This window comes from Sarcophilus harrisii, chromosome 2, assembly GCF_902635505.1.
Source record: "Sarcophilus harrisii chromosome 2, mSarHar1.11, whole genome shotgun sequence".
Taxonomy (NCBI): domain Eukaryota; kingdom Metazoa; phylum Chordata; class Mammalia; order Dasyuromorphia; family Dasyuridae; genus Sarcophilus; species Sarcophilus harrisii.
In genome coordinates this window covers 485,849,122-485,871,458 of record NC_045427.1, presented here as the reverse complement: position 1 = coordinate 485,871,458, position 22,337 = coordinate 485,849,122, and the positions used below count along the sequence as shown (strand labels likewise).

The 22,337-nt window shown below is 39.5% G+C and overlaps 1 protein-coding gene across 4 annotated transcripts in view; it reads left to right on the top strand.

The window, feature by feature from the left end:
* Positions 1-22,337, top strand: part of SARDH (sarcosine dehydrogenase) — a 139,647-nt gene that overhangs the window by 16,355 nt on the left and 100,955 nt on the right. For 3 of the 4 annotated variants that reach the window (XM_031949431.1, XM_031949429.1, XM_031949430.1), the window contains exons 3-10: positions 1,839-2,017; positions 3,042-3,221; positions 4,714-4,837; positions 8,109-8,209; positions 15,655-15,759; positions 16,395-16,524; positions 20,453-20,539; positions 21,160-21,250. In XM_031949431.1, the coding sequence (XP_031805291.1) occupies positions 1,839-2,017; positions 3,042-3,221; positions 4,714-4,837; positions 8,109-8,209; positions 15,655-15,759; positions 16,395-16,524; positions 20,453-20,539; positions 21,160-21,250 (997 nt within the window). Of the gene's footprint in view, positions 1-1,440; positions 1,628-1,838; positions 2,018-3,041; positions 3,222-4,713; positions 4,838-8,108; positions 8,210-15,654; positions 15,760-16,394; positions 16,525-20,452; positions 20,540-21,159; positions 21,251-22,337 lie in introns of those variants that run through there. The other variant, XM_031949432.1, reaches the window with a different exon arrangement.

Genomic DNA, 22,337 nt, shown 5'->3' with positions numbered 1-22,337 from the left:
CCCATCTAAAGTCATCATGGTCATAAGTTTTATAAAACAATAATATTCCATTATCTTCATATACCACAACTTGTTTAGCCATTACCCAATTAATGGGAATCGACTAATATTCCAATTCTTTGCTACCACAAAAAGAGCAGCTACAAACATTTTTGCACATGTGGATCCTTTTCCCTCCCTCTGTTTTTCTTATTTGGAATGTTTGCAGCCCAAATGCAGCACTTACCTTTGTTTTTTGGTTGGGAGGTGGGGTTGGAGCCATACTGGCCTAAATAGCTCTGCCTTGTTCAAGGTCCATCTTTTTGCCTTAATGATTAGGCTTATCTTTTGCAGGATACGTTATTTGGGATTGCAATTTAATTTATATCTCTACACATCCTGTCTTTAGGATCAATCACTTTGGCTAGCACAAAATTCATGTGTTCTTTCAAAATTGCTAATATTTTGTCTTTCTTCCGCCAAATTTTCTATTTTTAATCCCAAATCTACCACAAAGAAAGAGTATGGTGTAGTGGGCAGAAAGCTCTCTTCAGCTGTCTTCAGACTCAAGAAGAGATGGGTTCCAGTTCCACTACTGACACACATAACTGACTGCACATAAATCATTTAACTTCTCAAGCACCCCAACTACCTTTCTGAGACAATAAATTGCAAAAGGAAGTCTGCATTGGTGAAGTTTTTTACCCAGATGTCCCTAAATTGATATGATCACAAATCAGGTTGAAAAGAAAGAAAAAAAAAAGAAAAGAAAAAAAAATCCCTGACTTTTTGCTTCTTTGGAGAGAATCTCCTGTTCTGTATCTAAGATATCTATTCTGCTCTCATCATTATTTCTGCTTTGAGTGTTCACATTTCTGCCCTAATTTCTATCCTAATATTTTCTTTTAAAAGTTTTATTTCACTTTTGAAGCATTCTGGAGTTTCTTGCTCTTATTTCATGATCTCTGAGGAGTCCTCAGAATCCTATTTCATTGGGATTTGGGGGCTAATTTTCTTGCATATTTTATTATTTGTTTAATGAATCATGGTTTTTCAAAAAATTTACACATTTTTCCTTCAGTTTTTTTAAATGTCAGAGTTGGTATAATTACATGGGAGTTTGGATTATACCCAGTCTTTCTGTCTTAAGTTTCTTGTTTTTCAACCTTTTTCTGGAAAGGTCAATAGCCCGCTTCTTCAGACTCTTTCCCTTTCTCTTTTGCTCATAACCCCATGAATTCAGGGCCATTATAGGCAGGACCATGTGGAGGACATAGCCTGAGAATCTACTGGTTGAAGTTATAGCTGGGATCCCAAGGCCTTGTGTCCTCAGCCCACTCGGCCTTCCTTGCCAACTGTTTCATTTTTAAAGATAAGGAAACTAAGGCCTTGAGATGGGAAATTTTTTCTCTAAGGTCACACATTCTTGACACGAGTGATTCTTGGTTTCTTGGCTGATGTTATTCTCAACTTTCTCTGAGAAAGCAAGGAGCACTAAAGCCTATCTCCGAAGGGCTCAAAACGCTTTGTAGTTGCTCTCAGAGAGAACTTTTTTTTCCCCTTTCAGCAAATATTTAAACTATGTTCACTATACAGGATTTGTTTGAGATTTCCATTTTATAGATGGGGATAACTGAGACTGAGAAAGGTGAAAAGAATTGCCCTATGGGACTAAAAATCAGGGTATTTGCACTTTGTCCCTTAATCCAGCAACTGGAAAAAAAACCAGATTATCATAACTTGAGCTTCAAGTTATGTGGAGTATATGAGTTGTAGAGTCACCATAGACTATATCCTTCAGTAGGAGCTAATAAGGACCTGAGTCTTAGCCTATACTTATTGTATCTCTTCCTCTCCAGGTCTGCTGTGGCAGCTTCGACCCAGTGATGTGGAAGTGGAGCTCCTGGCTCATACTCGTCAGGTGGTAAGCCATGACCTGCAGGAGGAGACAGGACTGCACACTGGCTGGATCCAAAACGGGGGGCTCTTCATTGCCTCCAACCGCCAACGACTGGATGAATACAAACGCCTCATGTCGGTAGGCATGGTTGGGGGCAGGGCTGAGTTAGGGGTGCAGGCTTGCTGTTCTTCACATTTATCAACTTCATTCCCTTTCCCTCTTCTCATCTCTTCTCTTCTCCCTTCTCCCTTCCCTTTCCCCCCTCTCTTTCCCTCTTTCTCTTTCCTTCCCTCCTTCCCTTTCTCCTTACTCTCTCCCTAATTTCTCTTTATCTCTCATTCATTCTCTTTTTATCTTTTTCCTTTTTTTCTCTCTCCTTCCCTCCCTCTCTATTCTTCACTCTTTTTTTCTGTCCCTCTCTCCCCATGTCTCTGTCTTTCTCTCCTCTCTCTCTTTCCCTCTTTCTCCCTTCATCTACTCTCTTCTCTCCTCTCTCTTCCTCTGTATCTCTCTCTAGTGTGTCTCTGTTTCTCTCTCTTTGTCTTTGTCTCTCTTCCCCCCTGTCTTTTTCTCTTTCTCCCTTCTCCTCCTCCCTCCCCCTTTCTCTCTCCCTCTGCCTCTCTTTCTCTGTGTGTCTCTATTTGTCTGTCTCTGTCTCTCTTCCCCCCTCCTTTTCCCTCTTTCTCCCTTCTCTCTCTCCTTTTTATCCTCTTCTTTTTCCTCCTCCTCTCTCCCCTCCTCCTCCCTTCCCTCCTTACCCTTCTTCTCGCTCTTTTTGAAAACACACACACACACACACACACACACATACACATACACACACACACAGAATTAAAGAACCCTATAAGACCAAATGTAATAAAGCATTAGATATACACTGTAAGGTAGTCAGAGAATGAAGAGACTATTGTGGGTGGGAGCAATTAGGGAGAGTTCTGAAGAGAATGAGATTTAGGCCAGTTCTTAAAGGAAAGTACTATTTGGAGGTATGTGACAAAGGTGGGAGTGCTTTCCATGTTTCAAAATAAGCATGCACATAGGGAAGAATCAGTGTATAAATTGGGCACATCATTGGGTGGTAAGAGCTGTATGGCTAGATTAGAATTCATTGTTTGGACTCAGAAAAGGGACCAGTGGTCTGATTTGTCTTTCTTACCCCTAGCTTGGCAAAGCCTATGGGATAGAGTCCCATGTCTTGACTCCAGAAGAGACCAAGAAACTATACCCTCTGATGAATGTGGATGACCTCTATGGCACTCTCTATGTCCCCCATGATGGCACTATGGACCCTGCAGGCACTTGTACCACTCTCACTAGAGCAGCCACTGCCCGGGGAGCCCAGGTATGGAAGACACTCATGCAGGACCTTAGACACTCCTCACCACTCAGAAAAGGGCACTATATTCTGAGGCAAGAGAGCTGGGTTGCATTTGTACTTTATTTTATGATTTTGGGCAGTCATTTGATTTCTCTGTGCCTCATTTCCTTTCTCAATAAAATGGGCGATTATGTTTTCCTTCTGAGACAATCAGAGGGAGTGGTAGCATTGGCAATAGGACCTTGTTGACTTCAGAGGCAGCTGGATAGCACCATGGTTAGAGTGTTGGCTTGGAAGTCAGGAGCCAGAATGGTTTGGGTTTGAAGACATACTCAAGGAGTTCCCTTTGAATCCCAATGGGCTTTATTGAAGACTGTTTTTTTTTTCAGAACTATATTCAAGAAATTATAAATGAAAACTGCATAAAATTTTGTTCCAGTTTAAAAAAAAAATCCACAACAATGAGGATAGCTAGTTGGTGTAGTGCAGTGGAGAGAGAGGATCCGAATTCAAATTTGGGCTCAGACACTTGACACTTACTAATTTTATGATCCTGCAGAAATCACTTCCATTGCCTTGCAAAGAAACCTCAAACAGACAAAAACCAATAACAACAACTAAAAACACAATAATAGAATAAGTAGGGAAGTTGGGTGAACTTCTGAATGGGTGTTACTTCTAACAAACTGAAACCTGGAAAAACCTGAGCTTAAAAAGGCCAAGATCGCCCATTGCATCCCAGGCCAGTCATCCTGACCTATGGCCTGACACTGGACAGATGACTCTGGGGGAAAGGGTGGACTGATGACTTTGCTTAGCTCTGTCTCACTTAAAACCAATTTATTTGCAAGTCAAGATATCACCTTCTTGACGTTATAACTCCTCTTTGAAAACAAAGGACCAACAACAAGGAGTCAGGAAGACCTAAGTTCAAATCCTCAGAAACTTACTAGCTATGGCAAGTCACTTATTCTATCTATAAAATGTGATGATAATAGCACCTACTTCCAGGTTGTTCTGTAGATCCAAGAAGATTTTGTTTATAAATTGCTTTAAAAAGTTTAAAATGCTATTTTTAAAAAGATAACATTTTTATTCTTATTTTTGTTATTAATTATTGTTAGAAGTAAGGAGTTGAGTTGCAGGTTTGACATTCTTTTGACCATCTCACATAGAGCCAAGATCTACCTCCTGCCCCCAGATAAATGAATTTCTCTTTAAGCAAGCTCTGTAAATGAACATCTAGATATTTACATAATAAATAAAATAAAATATGGATTTTTCTCTTTATGAAATGGAAGGTTCATTTTTACATATTTTCCTGAATATATACATTAAAAAAATTTCATCCATAAAATCTGTTATTTATACAAAACAGGTAAGGGCCATAGAGATTATATAAAGTACAATATACCTGCAAACTGCTATTGACCCAAGTATTCTGAACCTAGGAATGGAAATTTGTCTTGTTTCAGTCACTTAAAAAAAAAACCTTGAACTTGAACTTGAACACTAGGTCATTGAGAACTGCCCAGTGACTGGCATTCAGGTGCGAACAGATGACTTTGGTGTACGGCGGGTGTCAGCAGTAGATACTGACTATGGCTCCATCCAGACTCCCTGTGTGGTCAACTGTGCAGGTAAGAAGGCCTAGACATCCACACAGCTTGTACTAGCCTTTCTGTGGGATCTCTTCTTGGAGTAGAGTGAGGAGGCAGAGAGAAAAGAGAAGTCCTCCTCTCTCTATTCCATAATGCTTGGTCTTTAGGCAGCCCCCAGATCTTTTCTTTAAATCCTTTTACCTACATGTCTGAATCTAGTACAAATGAAAGAGTAATTGCTTTAAATTCAGGAGCCCATTTACAGTTTATTACTTGTGAGACCTTAGAGAAATCATCTGAATTTCATCTTTTAAAAAAATTATCAGTTCTTAAAAAAAAACCAAACCTACTGCTATCATTTCCCATACCACACCACCCTTTTCTTATTTAGTAAAGAAATACAATTAAGTAAAACAAAGAGATGCATTTATCACATCCGATAGCATAGTCCTCATATAGCTTCCATAGTTCAGGGATTCTTAAACCATTTCCACTTGAAGAAATTTTTATGCTATGCCAGGTGTAAAGGTATATAAAATAGGTATAGAAATCAAACATTTACTGATAAAAATCATAAATCATTTTTTTTATTTAATAGCCTTTTATTTACAGGATATATACATGGGTAACTTTATAGCATTAACAATTGCCAAACCTCTTGTTCCAATTTTTCACCTCTTACCCCCCCACCACCCCCTCCCCTAGATGGCAGGATGACCAGTAGATGTTAAATATATTAAAATATAAATTAGATACATAATAAGTATACCTGACCAAAACGTTATTTTGCTGTACAAAAAGAATCAGACTCTGAAATATTGTACAATTAGCTTGTGAAGGAAATCAAAAATGCAGGTGGGCATAAATATAGGGATTGGGAATTCAATGTAATGGTTTTTAGTCATCTCCCAGAGTTCTTTTTCTGGGCATAACTAGTTCAGTTCATTACTGCTCCATTGGAACTGATTTGGTTGATCTCGTTGCTGAGGATGGCCTGGTCCATCAGAACTGGTCATCATATAGTATTGTTGTTGAAGTATATAATGATCTCTTGGTCCTGCTCATTTCACTCAGCATCAGTTCGTGTAAGTCTCTCCAGGCCTTTCTGAAATTATCCTGTTGGTCATTTCTTACAGAACAGTAATATTCCATAATATTCATATACCACAATTTTTTCAGCCATTCTCTAACTGATGGACATCCATTCAGTTTCCAGTTTTTAGCCACTACGAAAAGGGCTGCCACAAACATTCGTGCACATACAGGTCCCTTTCCCTTCTTTATAATCCCTTTGGGATATAATCCCAGTAGTAACACTGCTGGATCAAAGGGTATGCACAGTTTGATAACTTTTTGAGCATAGTTCCAAACTACTCTCCAAAATGGTTGGATTCGTTCACAACTCCACCAACAATGCATCAATGTCCCAGTTTTCCCGCATCCCCTCCAACAATCATCATTATTTTTCCTGTCATCTTAGCCAATCTGACAGGTGTGTAGTGGTATCTTAGAGTTGCATAAATCATTTTGTAACCCCCACACACTTAGTTACATAACCCTATGTGGGATCAAGATCCACAGTTTAAGAAGTTCTGCTGTAAAATTAAGACAGTTTTGAAGTACTACTTCATACCTCTTAGATAGGCTAAGAAGACAAGATGATAAGATAAATGTTGGAGGGGATGTGGGAAAAGTGGGACTCTAATACATTGTTGGTGAAACTGTGAAATGATCCAACCATTCTGGAGAGCAGTTTGGAATTATGCCCAAAGGGCAATAAAACTGCATACTTTTTGATCCAGCAGTGTCACTACTGGGTCTGTATCCTAAAGAGATCATAAAAGAGGGAAACAATCCCTATATTTATGCCCACCTGCATTTTGGATTTCCTTCACAAGCTAATTGTACAATATTTCAGAGTCTGATTCTTTTTGTACAGCAAAATAACGATTTGATCATGTATACTTATTGTGTATCTAATTTATATTTTAATATATTTAACATCTACTGGTCATCCTGCCATCTGGGGGAGGGGGTGGGGGGTAAGAGGTGAAAAATTGGAACAAGAGGTTTGGCAATTGTTAATGCTGTAAAGTTACCCATACATATAACCTGTAAATAAAAGGCTATTAAATAAAATAAAATAAAAGAGGGAAAATTTGCATTTTTGTAAAATTTGCAAAAATGTTTGTAGCAGCTCTTTTTGTAGTGACAAGGAATTATAAATTAGGTGGATACCCATCAATTGAGCAATAGCTGGAAAAGTTATGGTCTATGAATGTAATGGAATATTATTGTTCTATAAGAAATGATGAGCGGATGATTTCAGAAAAAAAAAAGCCTGGAAAGATTTAAATGAACTGATGCTGAGTGAAGTGAGCAGAATCAAGAGAATATTGAACACAGTTAACAAAAGATTATGTGATGATCAACTATGATAGACTTAGCTCTTCTAGCAATACAGCAATCTAAGACAATTCCAATAAACTTGGGATGGAAAATATCATCTGTATCCAGAGAGAGAACTATGAAGACCAAATATGAATTGAAGTATACTATTTTTACTTTTTTGTTTACTTTTTCTTTTTATGTTTTTTTTTTAACCCATTTTGATCTGATTTTTCTTGTACAACATGACAAATATAGAAATGTGTTTAAAAGGATTATATACTATATCACTTTGCTTACTGTCTTGGGGAGGGGAGAAGTAAGGAAAGGAAGGAGAAAAAAAAATTGGAACACAAACAAAAATGAATATTGAAAATTATCTTTACCTGTATTTGGAAAATTGAAGAAAAAAAAAAGAAGCTTAGCCACAGAAGCTTCTCCTTGGAGAGGAGGGAGGTACACTTCATCAATTAGATTTCTGAAGTTAAGATTGGTCAATGTGTTGATCTGAGTTCTCAAGTCTTTTAGGATTATTTTCTATTATATTATTGTGGCCATTATGTAGATTGGCTTCTTGATTCTGTATAATTCCCTCTGCATCAATTAAGTTCAAACAAATCTTTTGAGTTACTCTAAAAGTTACTCTTCTGAGTTGAACCTCAACTTCCTCATTTATAAAATGAGAGATTATTTTATAGATTTTAGCACCCTCAGAGACCTCTTATTTGATAATAGAGGAAGCTGAAGCAAGGTGTGTTTAAGGTCATAAAGATAGATAATAAATGGATGACCCTTTCTAATGATCAAGGATTAGAGGATATTGAGTTCCTTCTAGATCGAATTCTATGGTTCTCTGATCTCCTGCTCTCTGCCTGAAGCCGGGTTCTCAGTGGTTTCTAATGGGTCTGTGTTCTACTCCCAGGTGTGTGGGCCAGTACCTTGGGGAAGATGGCCAGAGTGAAGGTGCCACTGGTGGCCATGCATCATGCCTATGTGGTCACTGAGCGCATTGAAGGAATCCAGGTAAGTGGGGAAACATTGTAGTTTGACATAGCACATAGAGCTAAAGTCATGAACATGCACATTCAGATCCCTTTCAGAGACTTACTAGTTGTATGACCAGTCGAAGTGACAACCACTCTCCACCTCAGCTTCTTCATCTGTAAAATGGGAATAATATTAGCACCTACTTTTCCGGGTTGTGAGGATTTAATCTGGTAATACATTCAAAGTGCTTTGAAAATCTCAAAGTACCATACAAATGAAGTTAGAGATACACATCATAACAAAAAGAAGATGATCTGAAATGTCTTTTTCTATTTACCTTTGGAAAATGCATCATCTCTTTTTTGGAAATGAGCATTTTATTCATGGAGGAAATTCTGATATCTGACTTATTTGTGGAGCTAATGAAAGCTAAACTGACATGGACTAGGACACTATGACAAGCCAACTTGAGTTTCAAGATTTGCTCCCCACCCTCCAAGACCACTTTTTTCTACAAAAGATATAAGCCAGAAAATGAATCTAAGCCAAGTGATATTTATTAAGTCTCTACTATGTATAAGGGCCCTGTGCTCATTTCTGTGCTTCATTTTTCTGAGAAAAATGAAACTTTCTCTATCCACAAAGTGTTTACTTTTTCCTGATGGGCAGTGAAGACTAAGGAAGTAAACAAGACAAGAGAAATCATGATATTTAAAAAAATATTAGGGGGAACAGAGAAGAGTGCTTACAATTTTGGGGACCAAGCATGGCTTTATTTCCATTCATTCACAGAGGGAATAAATAATTGAAAGGTAAGCCCAGCCTAGTAGAAGCAAATTGCCTATGTTTCTGAAATCATTTTAGGGATCCCATTATCTTAAATCATCCTCTGATGTCTGTTCCTGGGTCTTCCAGACACCTAGCAACTGCTGAATTTGGCATTTTGTTCTGAATTCAACTTGAGGGAGCATGCTGGGGAGCACGTTCTCTTCTTCCAGTTAGCCACTAGAGGTCTCTCTTAGGCCACACTTGGACTGGCTTCTGCAAGACATACTTCAACAGGCAAGGATGTAACTTTAAGACATATCATGAGGAGACAGCTAGAACTTGGTGGAAGGACGTTAAAAGGAGCGCAGTTATCAAGTCAATACAAGGACAGTTTTCCTTGTATCTTTTTTTGTGTTATCTATTAACAATTTATTTCCTGTAAGTCCCAGAGAGTTAGCTTTAGGAAATGGATGACCTATATTTGTTGTTTGACACTTAGAATTGGTATCATTCGGTCTCAATGCTGCTCTATTCAGAAATAAATTGGACTGTCTTGTTAAACAGTGGTGACTCTAGTGATGGGGTGGTCATTGGTTAGGAGTGCTGTAACATGAAACATATTCATGTTACAGGTACAGGTCATACAAGTAATCTTTGAGGTTCCTTTCAACTCTGAGGCTCTGTGGGGTTTTTTTATCATGGGGTTCTGGGGTACAATAAAGGGACTGCTGGAATTCCAAATGTAGAAAGAGGATTTCTAGCTTCTCTCTTACACTACTACATTGTTGAGTTTGCCCTTGAGTCTGAAACAGAGCTTCTTTGACCTGTGAATAATTATTATTGTAGGACCTGCTTAATCTTTTCTTGGCCAAAAGGAGTAAAGGAATAAATTATGTAGAAGAGATTAAGCCAGTAATTAAGGCTAGGCCAGTTTTCCTATCCAAGGAGGTGTAAGGATAAGCTGACCAGACATTCTAATTTAAGTGAGAAAGTTTTGCTGTTCTCTGAATAGGTCAGACTAGGTGTGGAGAACTGTGTCCAGTTCTGGATGCCACATTTTAGGAAGAATGTTTACAACTTGGAGCATGTCTAGAAAAGGTGACAAGGTTGCTGAGAATACTATAGGCCAGCTCATATGAAAGAAGAAAGGAAGGGGGGGGGGAAGGAGAAGAAGAGAGGAAAGATGGAAAGAAAAGAAGGAAGGAAGAAGGAAGAAAAGGAGAAAAGGAAGGAGAAGGAAGGAAGAAAGGAAAGAAAGGAAGAAAGAGGAAGGAAGAAGAGGAGAAAAGGAAGGGGAAGGGAAGTAGAAAGAAAAGAAGGAAATAAGAATGAAAAGAAAGGAGGGAGAAAGAGAGAGAGGAAAGGAGGAAGGAAGAGAGGAAAGAAAGAAGGAAAGAAGGAAAGAAGAAGGAAAGAAAGGAGAAAAGGAAGGAAGAAAGGAAAGGAAGGAAGAAAGGGGAAGGAAAGAGAGGAGAAAAGGAAGGGAAAGGAAAGAAGAAAGAAAGGAAGGAAGGATGAATGAAAAGAAAGGAAGGAGGGAGGGAAGAAGGAAGGAAGAGAGGAAAGGAAGAAGGAAGGAAAGAAAAGATGGAAAGGAAGGAATAAAGGAGAAGGAAGGAAAGGAGGAAAGGAAGGGAAAGGAAGAAAGGAAGGAAAGAAAGAAGGATGGGAAGGAGGGAGGGAAGGAAGAAAGAAGAGAGAAGAAGGAAAGGGGAAGGAAGGAAGAAAGGGGAAGGAAGAAAGAAAGGAAGGAGGGAAAGAAGGATGGAAAGAAAGGAAAGAAGGAAAAGAGGGAGGAAGGAAACAAGCATTATTAAGTGCCTACTATATAAAGGTAAAACTCAGTTGAAGAAATCAAGGACATTTAGCCTCAAGAATAGCATTAATTAAGGTTGAGGGTGGGGGAAGAGTATTAATTAGCAAGTATTTGGATTGCTGTCATGTGAGAGAAGTCAGATTTGTTCTTAGTTCAAGGAGGATAGTATTAGGATGATTAGTGTTGAAAGAAGAGGCCCGTCTACCTCAAAGGACATAGCTCTTTTAAGACAGGGACTATCTTTAGCTCTTTTAAGACAGGGACTATCTTTTGCCTCTTTTTGTATCCCCAATGCTTATTATAATAGTAGACACTTAAATGTTTCTTGACTGGCTGAAAGACCATCTAGATCAATTATATCACTTTATGGAGCTATTGGTGGAAACTTCAAGAGGTGGGAGAACAAAAACTTCTTTATATCAGAGCAGGGAAAAGATCTTCCTGGTTGTGTTGTCATCATTTTGAGGTGTTGGAGCAGAGGCTGGATGACCTCTTCTCCAAGATATTATAGAAGGGATTCTGGTAGAGGTAGTGCTTGGACTAGATGATTTCTATGATCCCTTCTAACAAATTTTGTGATCTATTTCTTGTTCCAGAAGATGTTACAGGTGGGTCCAGTTCTACCCCGGGTCTATCCTCTTCCCTCTCCTTTTTTGTAGGATTCTGCAAATTCCCAATTTATTCAACAGAACATCTGCAGATGCATAACAATTGTTGAAGCTGTAAGGGAATAACCCAGGAACAGTCAGTCAACAAGCATTTATCATACACTTATTTTAAAATTTTATTTATTTACCAATACATACTTATTACATGTTGGGAACTACAATAAGTACTGGAGATAGAAAGAAAAAGCAAAAACCACCTGACCTTTACAGGTGGTGCTTACATTCTAATTGGGGGAAGACAATATATAAATAACATGGGGATTTAGGGTATGTTTAGGGCTAAAATTGAAACTCCTGGGCTGGAATTTCCTGGTATCCTTTCTCTAAGGCCACAGCCCCAGGACTTAGCTTGGAGCTAGGGGAATAATTAAGAAGCAGCTAGACTGGAGACTGCACTAGAAATCAAAAAAACCTGAGTTCAAATCCAGTCTTAGAAGGTTGTTATTAGCTGTGTGACTCTGAATAAGTCACTTAATTCCTATTTTCTCCTTTATAAAACTGGGGATAGTAATAGCACTTATCTCCCAGGGTTGTTGTGAGAATCAAATGCCATACTATTTGTAAAGTGCTTTGTAAACCTTAAAGCACTATATATGTAGGAATTATTATTGGGAGTTGCTATTGAGTTCCCATCCTCAATTGACCCTTTAGTATTAGTATGACCACAGTAGTGGAAAGTAGCCAAGGACTTTCCTGAGGTTCCATTCACCAAAACAAACAGAAACCCAACTATTTTATTATAGTATATGGTGCTTGCTTATGACTATTCAGGGATGTAATTGCCCAACCACCCATTCCAGGCTGTCTAATGGGAAAAGCCCTCTAGGCCTCATCTGGGACTGTTTATTGGCAGGTTGCCCTGGCAGGTGGTAGGTACAACCCATCACACATCCTGTCTGCTCTCCATTCGGACCTCCCAGAATCCAGGAGAACCTGGGGGCAATAGGGCTGGTGAGAAAGGCAATTAGCATTCAGCCAGCCACCTCTTGTTTATCTCTCACTTTTTCTCCATCTGGGTGGGCCGAATAGTGTTGAGGTTTAAAGGCCAATTCTACATCTCAAGAAATCCAGCCCACCCACTTCCTAAAGTTAACTCTATGGGTCTTTTTGGAAACAAACCATTGATGAAACACACAAGAAAGATACAAGGAATACAAGGGCTAATCAGCTCTATCAGTCATCCAATTTCTCATTTATTTTTGAAAAGTAAAAGATCATCCATGGTAGATCTAAACAATCGAAAACCTTGTCTAGAATACTGGGTTAGGGTTGAGTAGCAACAATGATCCGGAGGCTCTAGAGAGCAAAGGCAGTGAGGAATTTTTTTCAAATGTTCCAGCAAATGGCTTTGGAATATAGATATTCCTCCTGAGCAAGCTAGACAAAGCACGCTGCAATTGGTAACATTTCTTTGGGATCAAGGGCTAGCCTTTGAATCTGTCCATGTCCTAGGGGCTCCCTTTGCTAGGAGATCAGTAGGAGGGTGTTATTATTTTTTAGCATGTGCTATTAGGCCTAATATTATACTAAACACTGGTGGGTGGCAAGACAGGAAGAGTTATTCTTTGTCACTTACCCTCAGGGAGCTTACACACACACAGTATAGAGGAAGGGGAAATATATGATCACTGAAGTTCCTTTCAGCTTTAACATTTTATGATTCCAGGTACTGGCAATAAAAAGAAAAATAAAATAGTGTTTCTGCCCTCAAGGAACTCACTGTTTAATTGGGAGCTGTGGACATGTATGCATAAAAATGAATTAATGAGCCCACTATATGCAAAGCACTGTGCTAAGGACAGGACATACAAATAGAAAAGTAAAACAATCTCCCTTCTCAAGGAGTTCACATTCTAAAGGAGGCAACATATATAGAAGACTTCAGCTGAAAGTCAGTTGGAAAAATCCTAGAATCCTTAGGTGCAGCAGCAAAACAGATATTGAAGCGTCTTCTTTCATGTCATTTCCACTGACAAAATCATTTCTGTGACAATGCCAAGGATTTTGGGGGCAAGAACTTTTCTTTCTGAGTCTTCTATAAATGTGACTTTAATACCTACAGGAGCAGTCACCAGGCTACATCTTTACAGGGGCTGCTTCCCAGGATGATCACTGAGGGCACTTTATTATAGCCATTGCAACTCTCAAGCTCTTGGGTATGGTGTCCTAGGCTGATTCCATCAGGGTCTGAAGGGAGATGGTGGTCAAAGGATAGTGCTAGTGGTTCGACTTGCCTGGAGCACACTGCCTTCTATTTCTCTCTCTGGCTGCCTTGCTGCTTCACCTGGGCTGGCTTACCTGCCCTGTGTATATGATTCAAGGCAATGGGTATGAAGAGATGAAATTATCCACGGTCAGATAGTTAGAGACTGCAAAGGCTTTATGGAGGAGGTGGGATTTGAAGAATGAGTAGCGTTTGGATGGGCAAGAGAGGAAGGGGTATATCATTCCATGCTTTGGGTTAGGTGTTAAAAATGGAGAAAATGAGGAGACTCATGACAAGGAAAAACCTCCCAGAGTGGGGAGATACTAGAGAGACCCAGAAGCAGTGTTGGCACAGTGCCTTGCCTGTAGCTGACACTGAACTTGATGGCTGATTGAGACAGCAGAAAATTATTAATGTCTATGAGAAAACAGCTTCATTTGTTTTGGATGACAAACTGGGGGTTGGGTTGATGGAAGCAGGAAGGCTCAATGATGTAGTCCTCGTGGTAATAGAGCCAAGTTCTGGTTGGGTGAGTTTAATTAGATAAACATTTATTAACTACCAATTATGTATGATTGGTTGTGTTAGGTACAGGGCACAAAAGTATAAAAATAAAAGTCCCTGCCCTCAAAAACTCACTTGGCCAGGGGAAGGGAATACAACATGTACAGAAGCATATTTTAAATATATACAAAGTAATTTTCAGAGGGATAGAATATTAATAAGGGAACCAATCAAGTAATCGATGAACCAAAAAATATGTATTAAGCACTTACTATATACTTAAGATACTGTAGCAGTTTCTGGGGATACAAAGACAAAAATAAAACAATTCCTTTCCCTCAGAGGATTCTGTCAGGGAAACAACATATAACACATATAGACATGGATAAAATATATATGCCAGTGTAGGGGTTAATTGAACTCCTCAATCAAATCACCCCACTTCCACTCAAAGCACTTCCACTCAAAGTAAATGATTAAGTGACTACTGAATCAATCTCAGTTACAGGTTTTAGACCAAATAGGAAAAATCTTGGAACTGGAATGACATAGTCCAGATGTTATGTTTGGGCCTAGGAAACTTGGTCACGCTGCAATTATGAAACAAGTGGAGCAGAGAATCATTTCAGTGATTGGGCAAACTTGGTGATTCAGTAAAATCCTTGAGGAAGAACTGCTTGGGGGGGGGGAAGAAAAATCCCCGGGGTAATTTCCACTCTTCATAGAAAGAAGCCCTTTCCCCCCATTAATAAGATTCCCATTAGGCAGGGCTTTCTTTATTGGGCTCCTTGTCTCTCTATCCCAGTGTACACACTCCTGCCAATTGAAAGGCAAGTAGACAATGCTGAGACACTTAAGGGGAAGATGTGAAGCCCAGAATCTTCTGGACTGATATAGCTCATAAGATTGGGGGGAAGAAGGAGGTCAAAGCTAACTCAAATTTCTCTTTCCCACCCAGGCAATTCTTCCCTCAGGATCTTAATAAAACAACAAGTTTGCTCCAGTCATTTCAATGCCTCCTTTCTCAACATACTTGATAATTTACAGATCACTTCTTGATCTTGATCAAGTTTCCACTCCAGTTTTCAAGGACTATAAAGTCCTTTTCAAGGACTAAAGCCTATACTTGAAATTGCTTGATTGGGTAGCCAATGACTTATTTTAAGAGAAGGGAAGAGCAGCCAGTATAAAGGGACAGAATTGAGATCAGGATCGATAAAGATCTCAATGCTATGAAGAAACTTAGAGATGTATTGAATGGCTGAGAGAGGCAGGGACAAAGAGAGACAGACAGACAGAGAGACAGGGAAAAAGGGAGGTAAAGGAAAAGAGAGAGGGAGAGAGAGGGAGAGAGAGGGGGAGAGAGAGAGAGAGAGAGAGAGAGAGAGAGAGAGAGAGAGAGAGAGAGAGAGAGAATGAGAGAATACATCTGTATAAATCATTTCTTTCCCCTTTTCCCTCTTTCCTTCCAGACTAATAAGCCTCTTCCCATGTCTTTTTTTCTTTTTTGTTTTTGTAGAACATGCCCAATGTTCGGGATCATGATGCTTCTGTCTATCTCCGTCTCCAAGGGGATGCTCTCTCTGTAGGAGGTTACGAGTCCAACCCAATCTTCTGGGAAGAGGTGAGTGGTAGGTACCCTGGTGACAAAGGCCTGAGGAAAAAGAGAAAGAAACTATCCTGATCCCCTTCTTGGAAAGATTGAGAATTACTGAGGCTTAATTATCAATTTGCTTTAAACTCCTAATACAATACCAGCAAACTGCAGATTTGAAACTGGCTCTCCAGTTTGGGGGCTGATTAAAGTGAGCCCTACACATTTTCTTGACTAATTAATTCCTTTTGTAAGAAAAGTAAGAAAAAACCCCTTGTAAGGTGGTCAGAATTAAGGATCATAATTTCTGTATAGGGAATAGAAAAGGCTGAATGAGATGCTCAAACCCATTACCTAAACCTAATTAGTAGAATGGGGACTGGATTTGTGATCTCTTTGGTCTCAGGTGAGGAAATTCCTTCTACTGATGCAGCCAGGTACCTTCTCTGCAATTTATTAGAGTGTTACCTAGATCAACTAGGTTAAGTGACTCGTGTGATTACACAGCTGATAAGTATCAGAAGTGGGACTTGAAACCAGGGATTCCTCCTTTCAAAGACAGCTTTTGGTTAATTAATTGTGATAGTGACTTGTCCTTTAGCCTCAACTCTCCCCTTTCCAGTGATTGAAATGTATTTTTTCTAAGACCCATTTTGTTTCTGCAGGTATCTGATAAATTTGCCTTTGGACTTTTTGACCTGGACTGGGATGTGTTTACCCAGCACATTGAAGGTGCCATTAACCGAGTCCCAATACTGGAGAAAACAGGGATTAAATCTACTGTATGTGGCCCTGGTAAGTGGAGGTATCTTTTAAGGTTGGAAGAAAATAGGGTCCTGAGTGACCTTGGTCAAATCTTGTGGCTACTCTATGCCTCAGTTTCCTCATCTATAAAGTGAATGATAATAATAATTAATAATAATCCCTCCCTTGCCTAAGACCCAGGATCATTATCAAAGTGAAATGAAATAATAGGGCTAATTTTTTTTTTTTAAATAAAACTGAATATACATGTGAGAGGATTAAGATTATTCTTCTCCTGGCAGTGACAGAAGCTGCTTCTGTTTGGGGTCTGCACCCATGTGGAGTTAGCAACAAAAACCTAAGAGAGCAGCAAGAACAGTTCTAAAAGAAGGTATTTTTTCCCCAAGTGTTCCTGCGCCCTGATTCACCTCCTTTCTTTGGCCTCTCGGGAACCAAAGGAGCTGGAAACAGACGTGGGATGTAAACAGAATGAGCTCAGCTCCTAAAATACTCCCACCTTAAATTTATATATATAGCACCTCTTTCTCTCCTCCCTTGCCCCTCCCTCCATATCTCCACCCCTCAGCATTCAGGTGGATCATGTCTCTGAGGTAGGGGAGAGCATGGGGGCTACTTCCATTTTACAAGGGGAGAAACTGAGGTTAAGTGCAATGATTTCTCCAAAGTGAGTGATAACTTTGACCCAGCTCTATGTTAACTAGGATAGCAATTATTCAAACAGAGGGTAGCTGGATCTACAACATGGAATTTATAGCAAAGGAATTGCATGATCATTTAGTCTGCACCCCTGCATTTTACATGAGGAAACTGAGACTCATGGAAACAAATGTCTTACCTGAGTTCACATAGATAGTGGTAAAAGTTGAGACTGACCCACTCGAAATCCCAAACTTTTAATAATGTGTTTTGCTACATTATAATAAGCAACTGGATCCTCACAACAATCCTGGGAAACGTATTCTTTTCAATCTCTGTTTTTTCAGACAGGAAAACTGAGGCAAGCAGAGGTAAAGTGATTTGCTTAGAGTCACACAGTTAGTAAGGGTCTGAGGCTGGATTTGAACCCAGGGTTTCTTGAACCCTTTCCATCATATCACCTAATCAGCTCTGCCTGTGGTTCTTCTCTCCCCCTTTTCAGAAGCCTTCCATATCTTTCACATGCAGCATTCTGTAAGCTGAAAGAGTTTTTATTGGATATGTTGGGTCTTCTTCCAACACCTTAGTCTTTCCTTCCCTTCCCACTTCTATGATTTCATTTGTGAATGCCAGTAACTCTGAGGGAAGGTGTTATTTTCCCCATTTGATAAAAGGGTAAACAAAGGCTCATAGAGAAATGTCCTAGAGATTTGCCAGCTTAGTAGTGCCAGGGTCAAGGCTAGGACTCCCCCCCCCCCCCCAGATCTCTTGCTTCAGAATGGAGTATATTTTCCCAATTCCCCTTCCTTTGCCAGGGACTGGACAGACTAGATTGGCAGCCCTGGCTATAAGACTGGAGAATAAATAGATACCAAAGCTCCAGGCTATTTTTCAGCTTTAATCCATTAGGCTAATAAAGCAGTATTTATCTGAAATTCAGGACACACTTCCCCAGCAGACAGATTAAGAGAAACACACACGTGAAATACCAGCTTGAATTTGTGGTATGTCGGGGAAAAAAATGACTAATTTAGCCCTGTAACCTTCCCAAGCTTGTGTGGGATTGGGGGTGAAAAAAAAAAGTGTTTAAAATAATACTTTAGATGGAATGAATAACCCATAACTTAAAACATAATTTTAATTAGGTGGGAGTTTCACCTTGCATCTTAGAATCCTGTTGTTATGAGGGTGAGGAGCAGCATATGAGGAAGGGGGAAAGGAAATTTCTTTTTCTGATTTTTTAACTGCATTTTGTGGCCCCTTTTTGGAAATAATCGTCTTCCCATGCCAGGAAAGACAAACATTGCCAAGTATCCTTTGGCCCCCCAGGAGATAATAGGGAAGCTGGATTCCTTCAGAGGAATACATTCATGGGAGGCACAAATATTTTAGTCATGAGTCTAGGATTATAGAACACATCTGGCAGGAACCAATGAACATAAAGCATTCAGCTCTAGAACTCAAGAGCTGGAAGAAAACAAGGAACAGAAAACAGTGAAATACAGAGCACGGAATTTGAAGGGGCAGTCTGTCTGAAAAAAGACTTGTGGTTTTTAGTGGACAGCAAGTTTATTATGAGTCAGTGGTTTAATATGGCAGCCAAAAAATGCTAATACAATCTGAGGCTGAATTAAGAAAGGTATGGCCTCCAGAAATAAGGAGGGTGCTTGCCCTGCCCTGCTCAGGCCACCTCTTTTCAATTGTGCAGATCACAATCTAAGAAGACATGTAGGAAGATGAATTGGTGAACACTGAAAGGGAGGAAATTTGGGTGGTGAAAGAACTCAAGTTCTGGCTATTTGAGAATCAAATAAGAGAACTGGGCCTGAAAAGAAGGCTTAAAGGGAAATGTTAGTTGTTATAAAATATTTGAAGGGCTGCTATGATGGGTTTGGCATCAAAGTGAAATAGAGGGCTATACTCCCAAATCAGGAAGATCTGAGTTCAAATCCTAGCTTTCACTCATTTACTTAACACTGTGCTAAAACACCGTGGAAATAAAGAGAAGCAAAAAGATGCCTCTTCCGTCAGAGTTTACAGTCTAATGAGGAGACAACATACAAGCAAATTTATACAAAGCAAGTTATGTGCAAAACAAATAAGAAATAATTAAAAGAGAAAAAAGTACTGGAATTAAGAGGGATTAGGAAAGGCTTCCTGTAGAAGATAAAAATGTAATTGGGACTTAAAGGAAGCCAGGGAGATCAGTAATCAGAATGGAGGAGAATGAGTATTCCAGGCATGGGAAACATTCAGGGAAAAAAAAAAAAAACAACAACAGAGCTGAGAGAAGGAGGGTTTTGTTCATGGAATGGCCAAGAGGCCTGTATCACTGGATCAAAGATTGTGTGTAATGTGTGTGATCCTACAGGAGTTACTTAACTTCAAAGTCCTCATCTATAAAATGGGGATAATAATACTAAAGGGCTGTTGTGAAGATCAAATGAGAATACTTGTAAAGCAAAACAAAGTATAAATGCTAATTTCATTATTATTGTTATTATTATTGTTCTGCTTGGTCATAAAGGGCAGACAGAACCAGGAGCAATAGATAGAAATTCTAAAGAGGAAATTTTGAAGAGAGATTTTGAAGAGAAAATTTAGGCTTGACATAAGGACAAACTTCCTAACAATTAGAGCTGCTCAGAGAAATGGGAAAAGGCATTGAAGTGGTACCATAGCACACAGAGTGCTGGACCTGGAGTTTCATTTTCATCAATTCTATTCTGGCCTTAGACACTTACTAGTTGTGTGACCCTTGGAAAGTCAATTAACTCTGTTTGCCTCAGTTTCCTAATCTGTAAAATGAGCTGAAGAAAGAAATGGCAAAGCATTCCAGTATCTTTACCAAGAAAACCCCAAGTAATCATAAAATACTGAACCCCTACAACAAAGAAATGGGATGGGCTGCCTTGGGGGGACAGGCACATTCCCCTGAAAGTAGATCTCCAAGGAGAGGTTGAAAGATGACTCATCAAGCTATTGTTGCAATGTTGTAAATGGGGATTGTTGTAAAAAGGATGTTGTATTAGAAATTTCTTTTTCTAGGTGGAGGTTGGATCTCTGAAGTCCCTTCCAAGTGTGAGCCTCAATGATCCCATGAATATCAGTGTGAAATAGGACCTTGGGGATCTTTTAATCTAATCTTATTCTATAGAATCAAGGTTCCTCCTTGGAAAAGTAACTTCAATATCCTCAGCTAGAAAGCAGATTAGGATGAGGAATCCAGGGATTTTAATTCTGTTGGGTTATAGTGCTGCCACTTCTTCTGGGCTTATATTGGTTTACCTTAGGGAAGACTTACTTTTTTCCTCTCTTACAGAATCCTTTACAGCTGATCACAAGCCCCTGATGGGGGAGGCACCTGAGCTTCGGGGATTCTTTCTTGGCTGTGGCTTCAACAGTGCAGGTAAGGGCATTAGATCCTTGTCATAATAATACATAAATAATAGCAGTGCTCCCCTTCAAACAACTCTGGGAAGCAGATATAATTGTCCCCATTTTTCATCTTCTCTTTCCAAGTTACCAAAATCCTTTTTGATGGCTAATTCTTTCAAAGAATTCATAGACTATCGTAGGTCCTACCAAGCTCAAAAGCCTTCTGAGGCAGCTAGCTAGGTGGGTATGTTCCTTAATCTCTCCCTGCCTCCATTTCCTCATCTGTAAAGTAAGGAAGTGGAGTAAGTTATACAATAGGATAAATCCAGGTCCTTTACAACTCTAAATCTATGATCCTAGAAATGTAGATGCATAGATCTACCTCACTGATCTCCCTCATTTCCCTTAGCTCATCCCCTTTTCTGTATCCTTGTGCAAGGCAAACCTGATCAAGGAAGGTGCCCCAGAGAAGATAGGATTTGAGATTGGGAAGCTTCATAACTTGGGAGCAGGACACTATAAACTTACCTGGAGATATGAGCAGGGAAAGTCAAGAAGGATATCCTAGAAATGAAGTAGTTGGGACGGAGTGAAGGATATTGGGAAAAATGAGAGAGACAATTTAAGCACAGTGTTTTTCCCTTTGTTCAGGAATGATGCTGGGAGGTGGCTGTGGAAAGGAGCTGGCTCACTGGATCATCCATGGTCGCCCAGAAAAAGATATGTATGGTTATGATATCAGGCAAGTATCTTCCTTTCCTCCTTTCTGCCTTATACATTTTTGTTCTACATATTGTGGGCCATTCTACAGGGAGTTTGAATTGTATTCCACCAGAATTTAACCAATTCACTTTAACAAACATTTACTATGTACCTAGTGCTCAGCTGGGGACCATGACCTCAATGATGATGTGATGATAATGATAATGATAGCAATGATGATGATAATCATTATCTAACACACTGACAGAGCAGATAGAATTCTTTTCAGATAAGGAAAATGAGGTTGAGAGGTAAAATAAGATGTCTGGGAATATTTACTGCAGAAACCCCAGTTCTAAAACCAGAAACCAGCTTAGTCTCATTCTACTCCTTTTGCATTGTATGATTCTGTCTTAGGCATCGGGAAGGACAGAAAGGCTTGGTCTTCAAGGAGTCAGAAAGCAAGCCAAAGATGCAGACACATTTTGAGAATTAACACACACATAACTATCAGGAAACAAGACAATATGAATCATAAGTTTCAAAAAATATGTTTTTTTCAACTAATGTGCTAGATCAAGAAAAGATATAATGGTGAAGGAGTGTAGGGAAAATTTTTTTTTGCAGATCAATATTACTCTTCCTTTTTTCCCCTCTAGTTAAAGAGGGAAAGAAGTATTTTCTTTGGATAATGGATTTTAATTAGGCCCTGATGGGGATTTGTATTCCCCACTTACTACTTCAGGGTGCTAACAAGGTTGGTGAGCATATTGGAAGCCTGTCAGAACCCAGGTGTCTGAGACCTGGGGACATGGGTGCTGAATTCTGGATGATATGCTAGCTGGCCGTCTTGCCTCTCTGAAAAAAAAAAAAACTAAATCAATTATACTTAATAGTTTTAATGAATTTACGCATTTGGTTTATCTCATTGCCTTCATTATTGCAAACAGCCTCTGTTGGACAAGAGGTATTGAAGTGACGGCCAGGCCAGGGTAATTAGATTGGCTCATGGTGTTCAATCAGAACTCTGCCTAATCCTCTAAATTGATAGCAGAGATGACTGTTCCAATTGAAGCAGCATCTCTCAAGCAGCCAGTCCCCACTCTACTACCTCCTACCCTTCAACC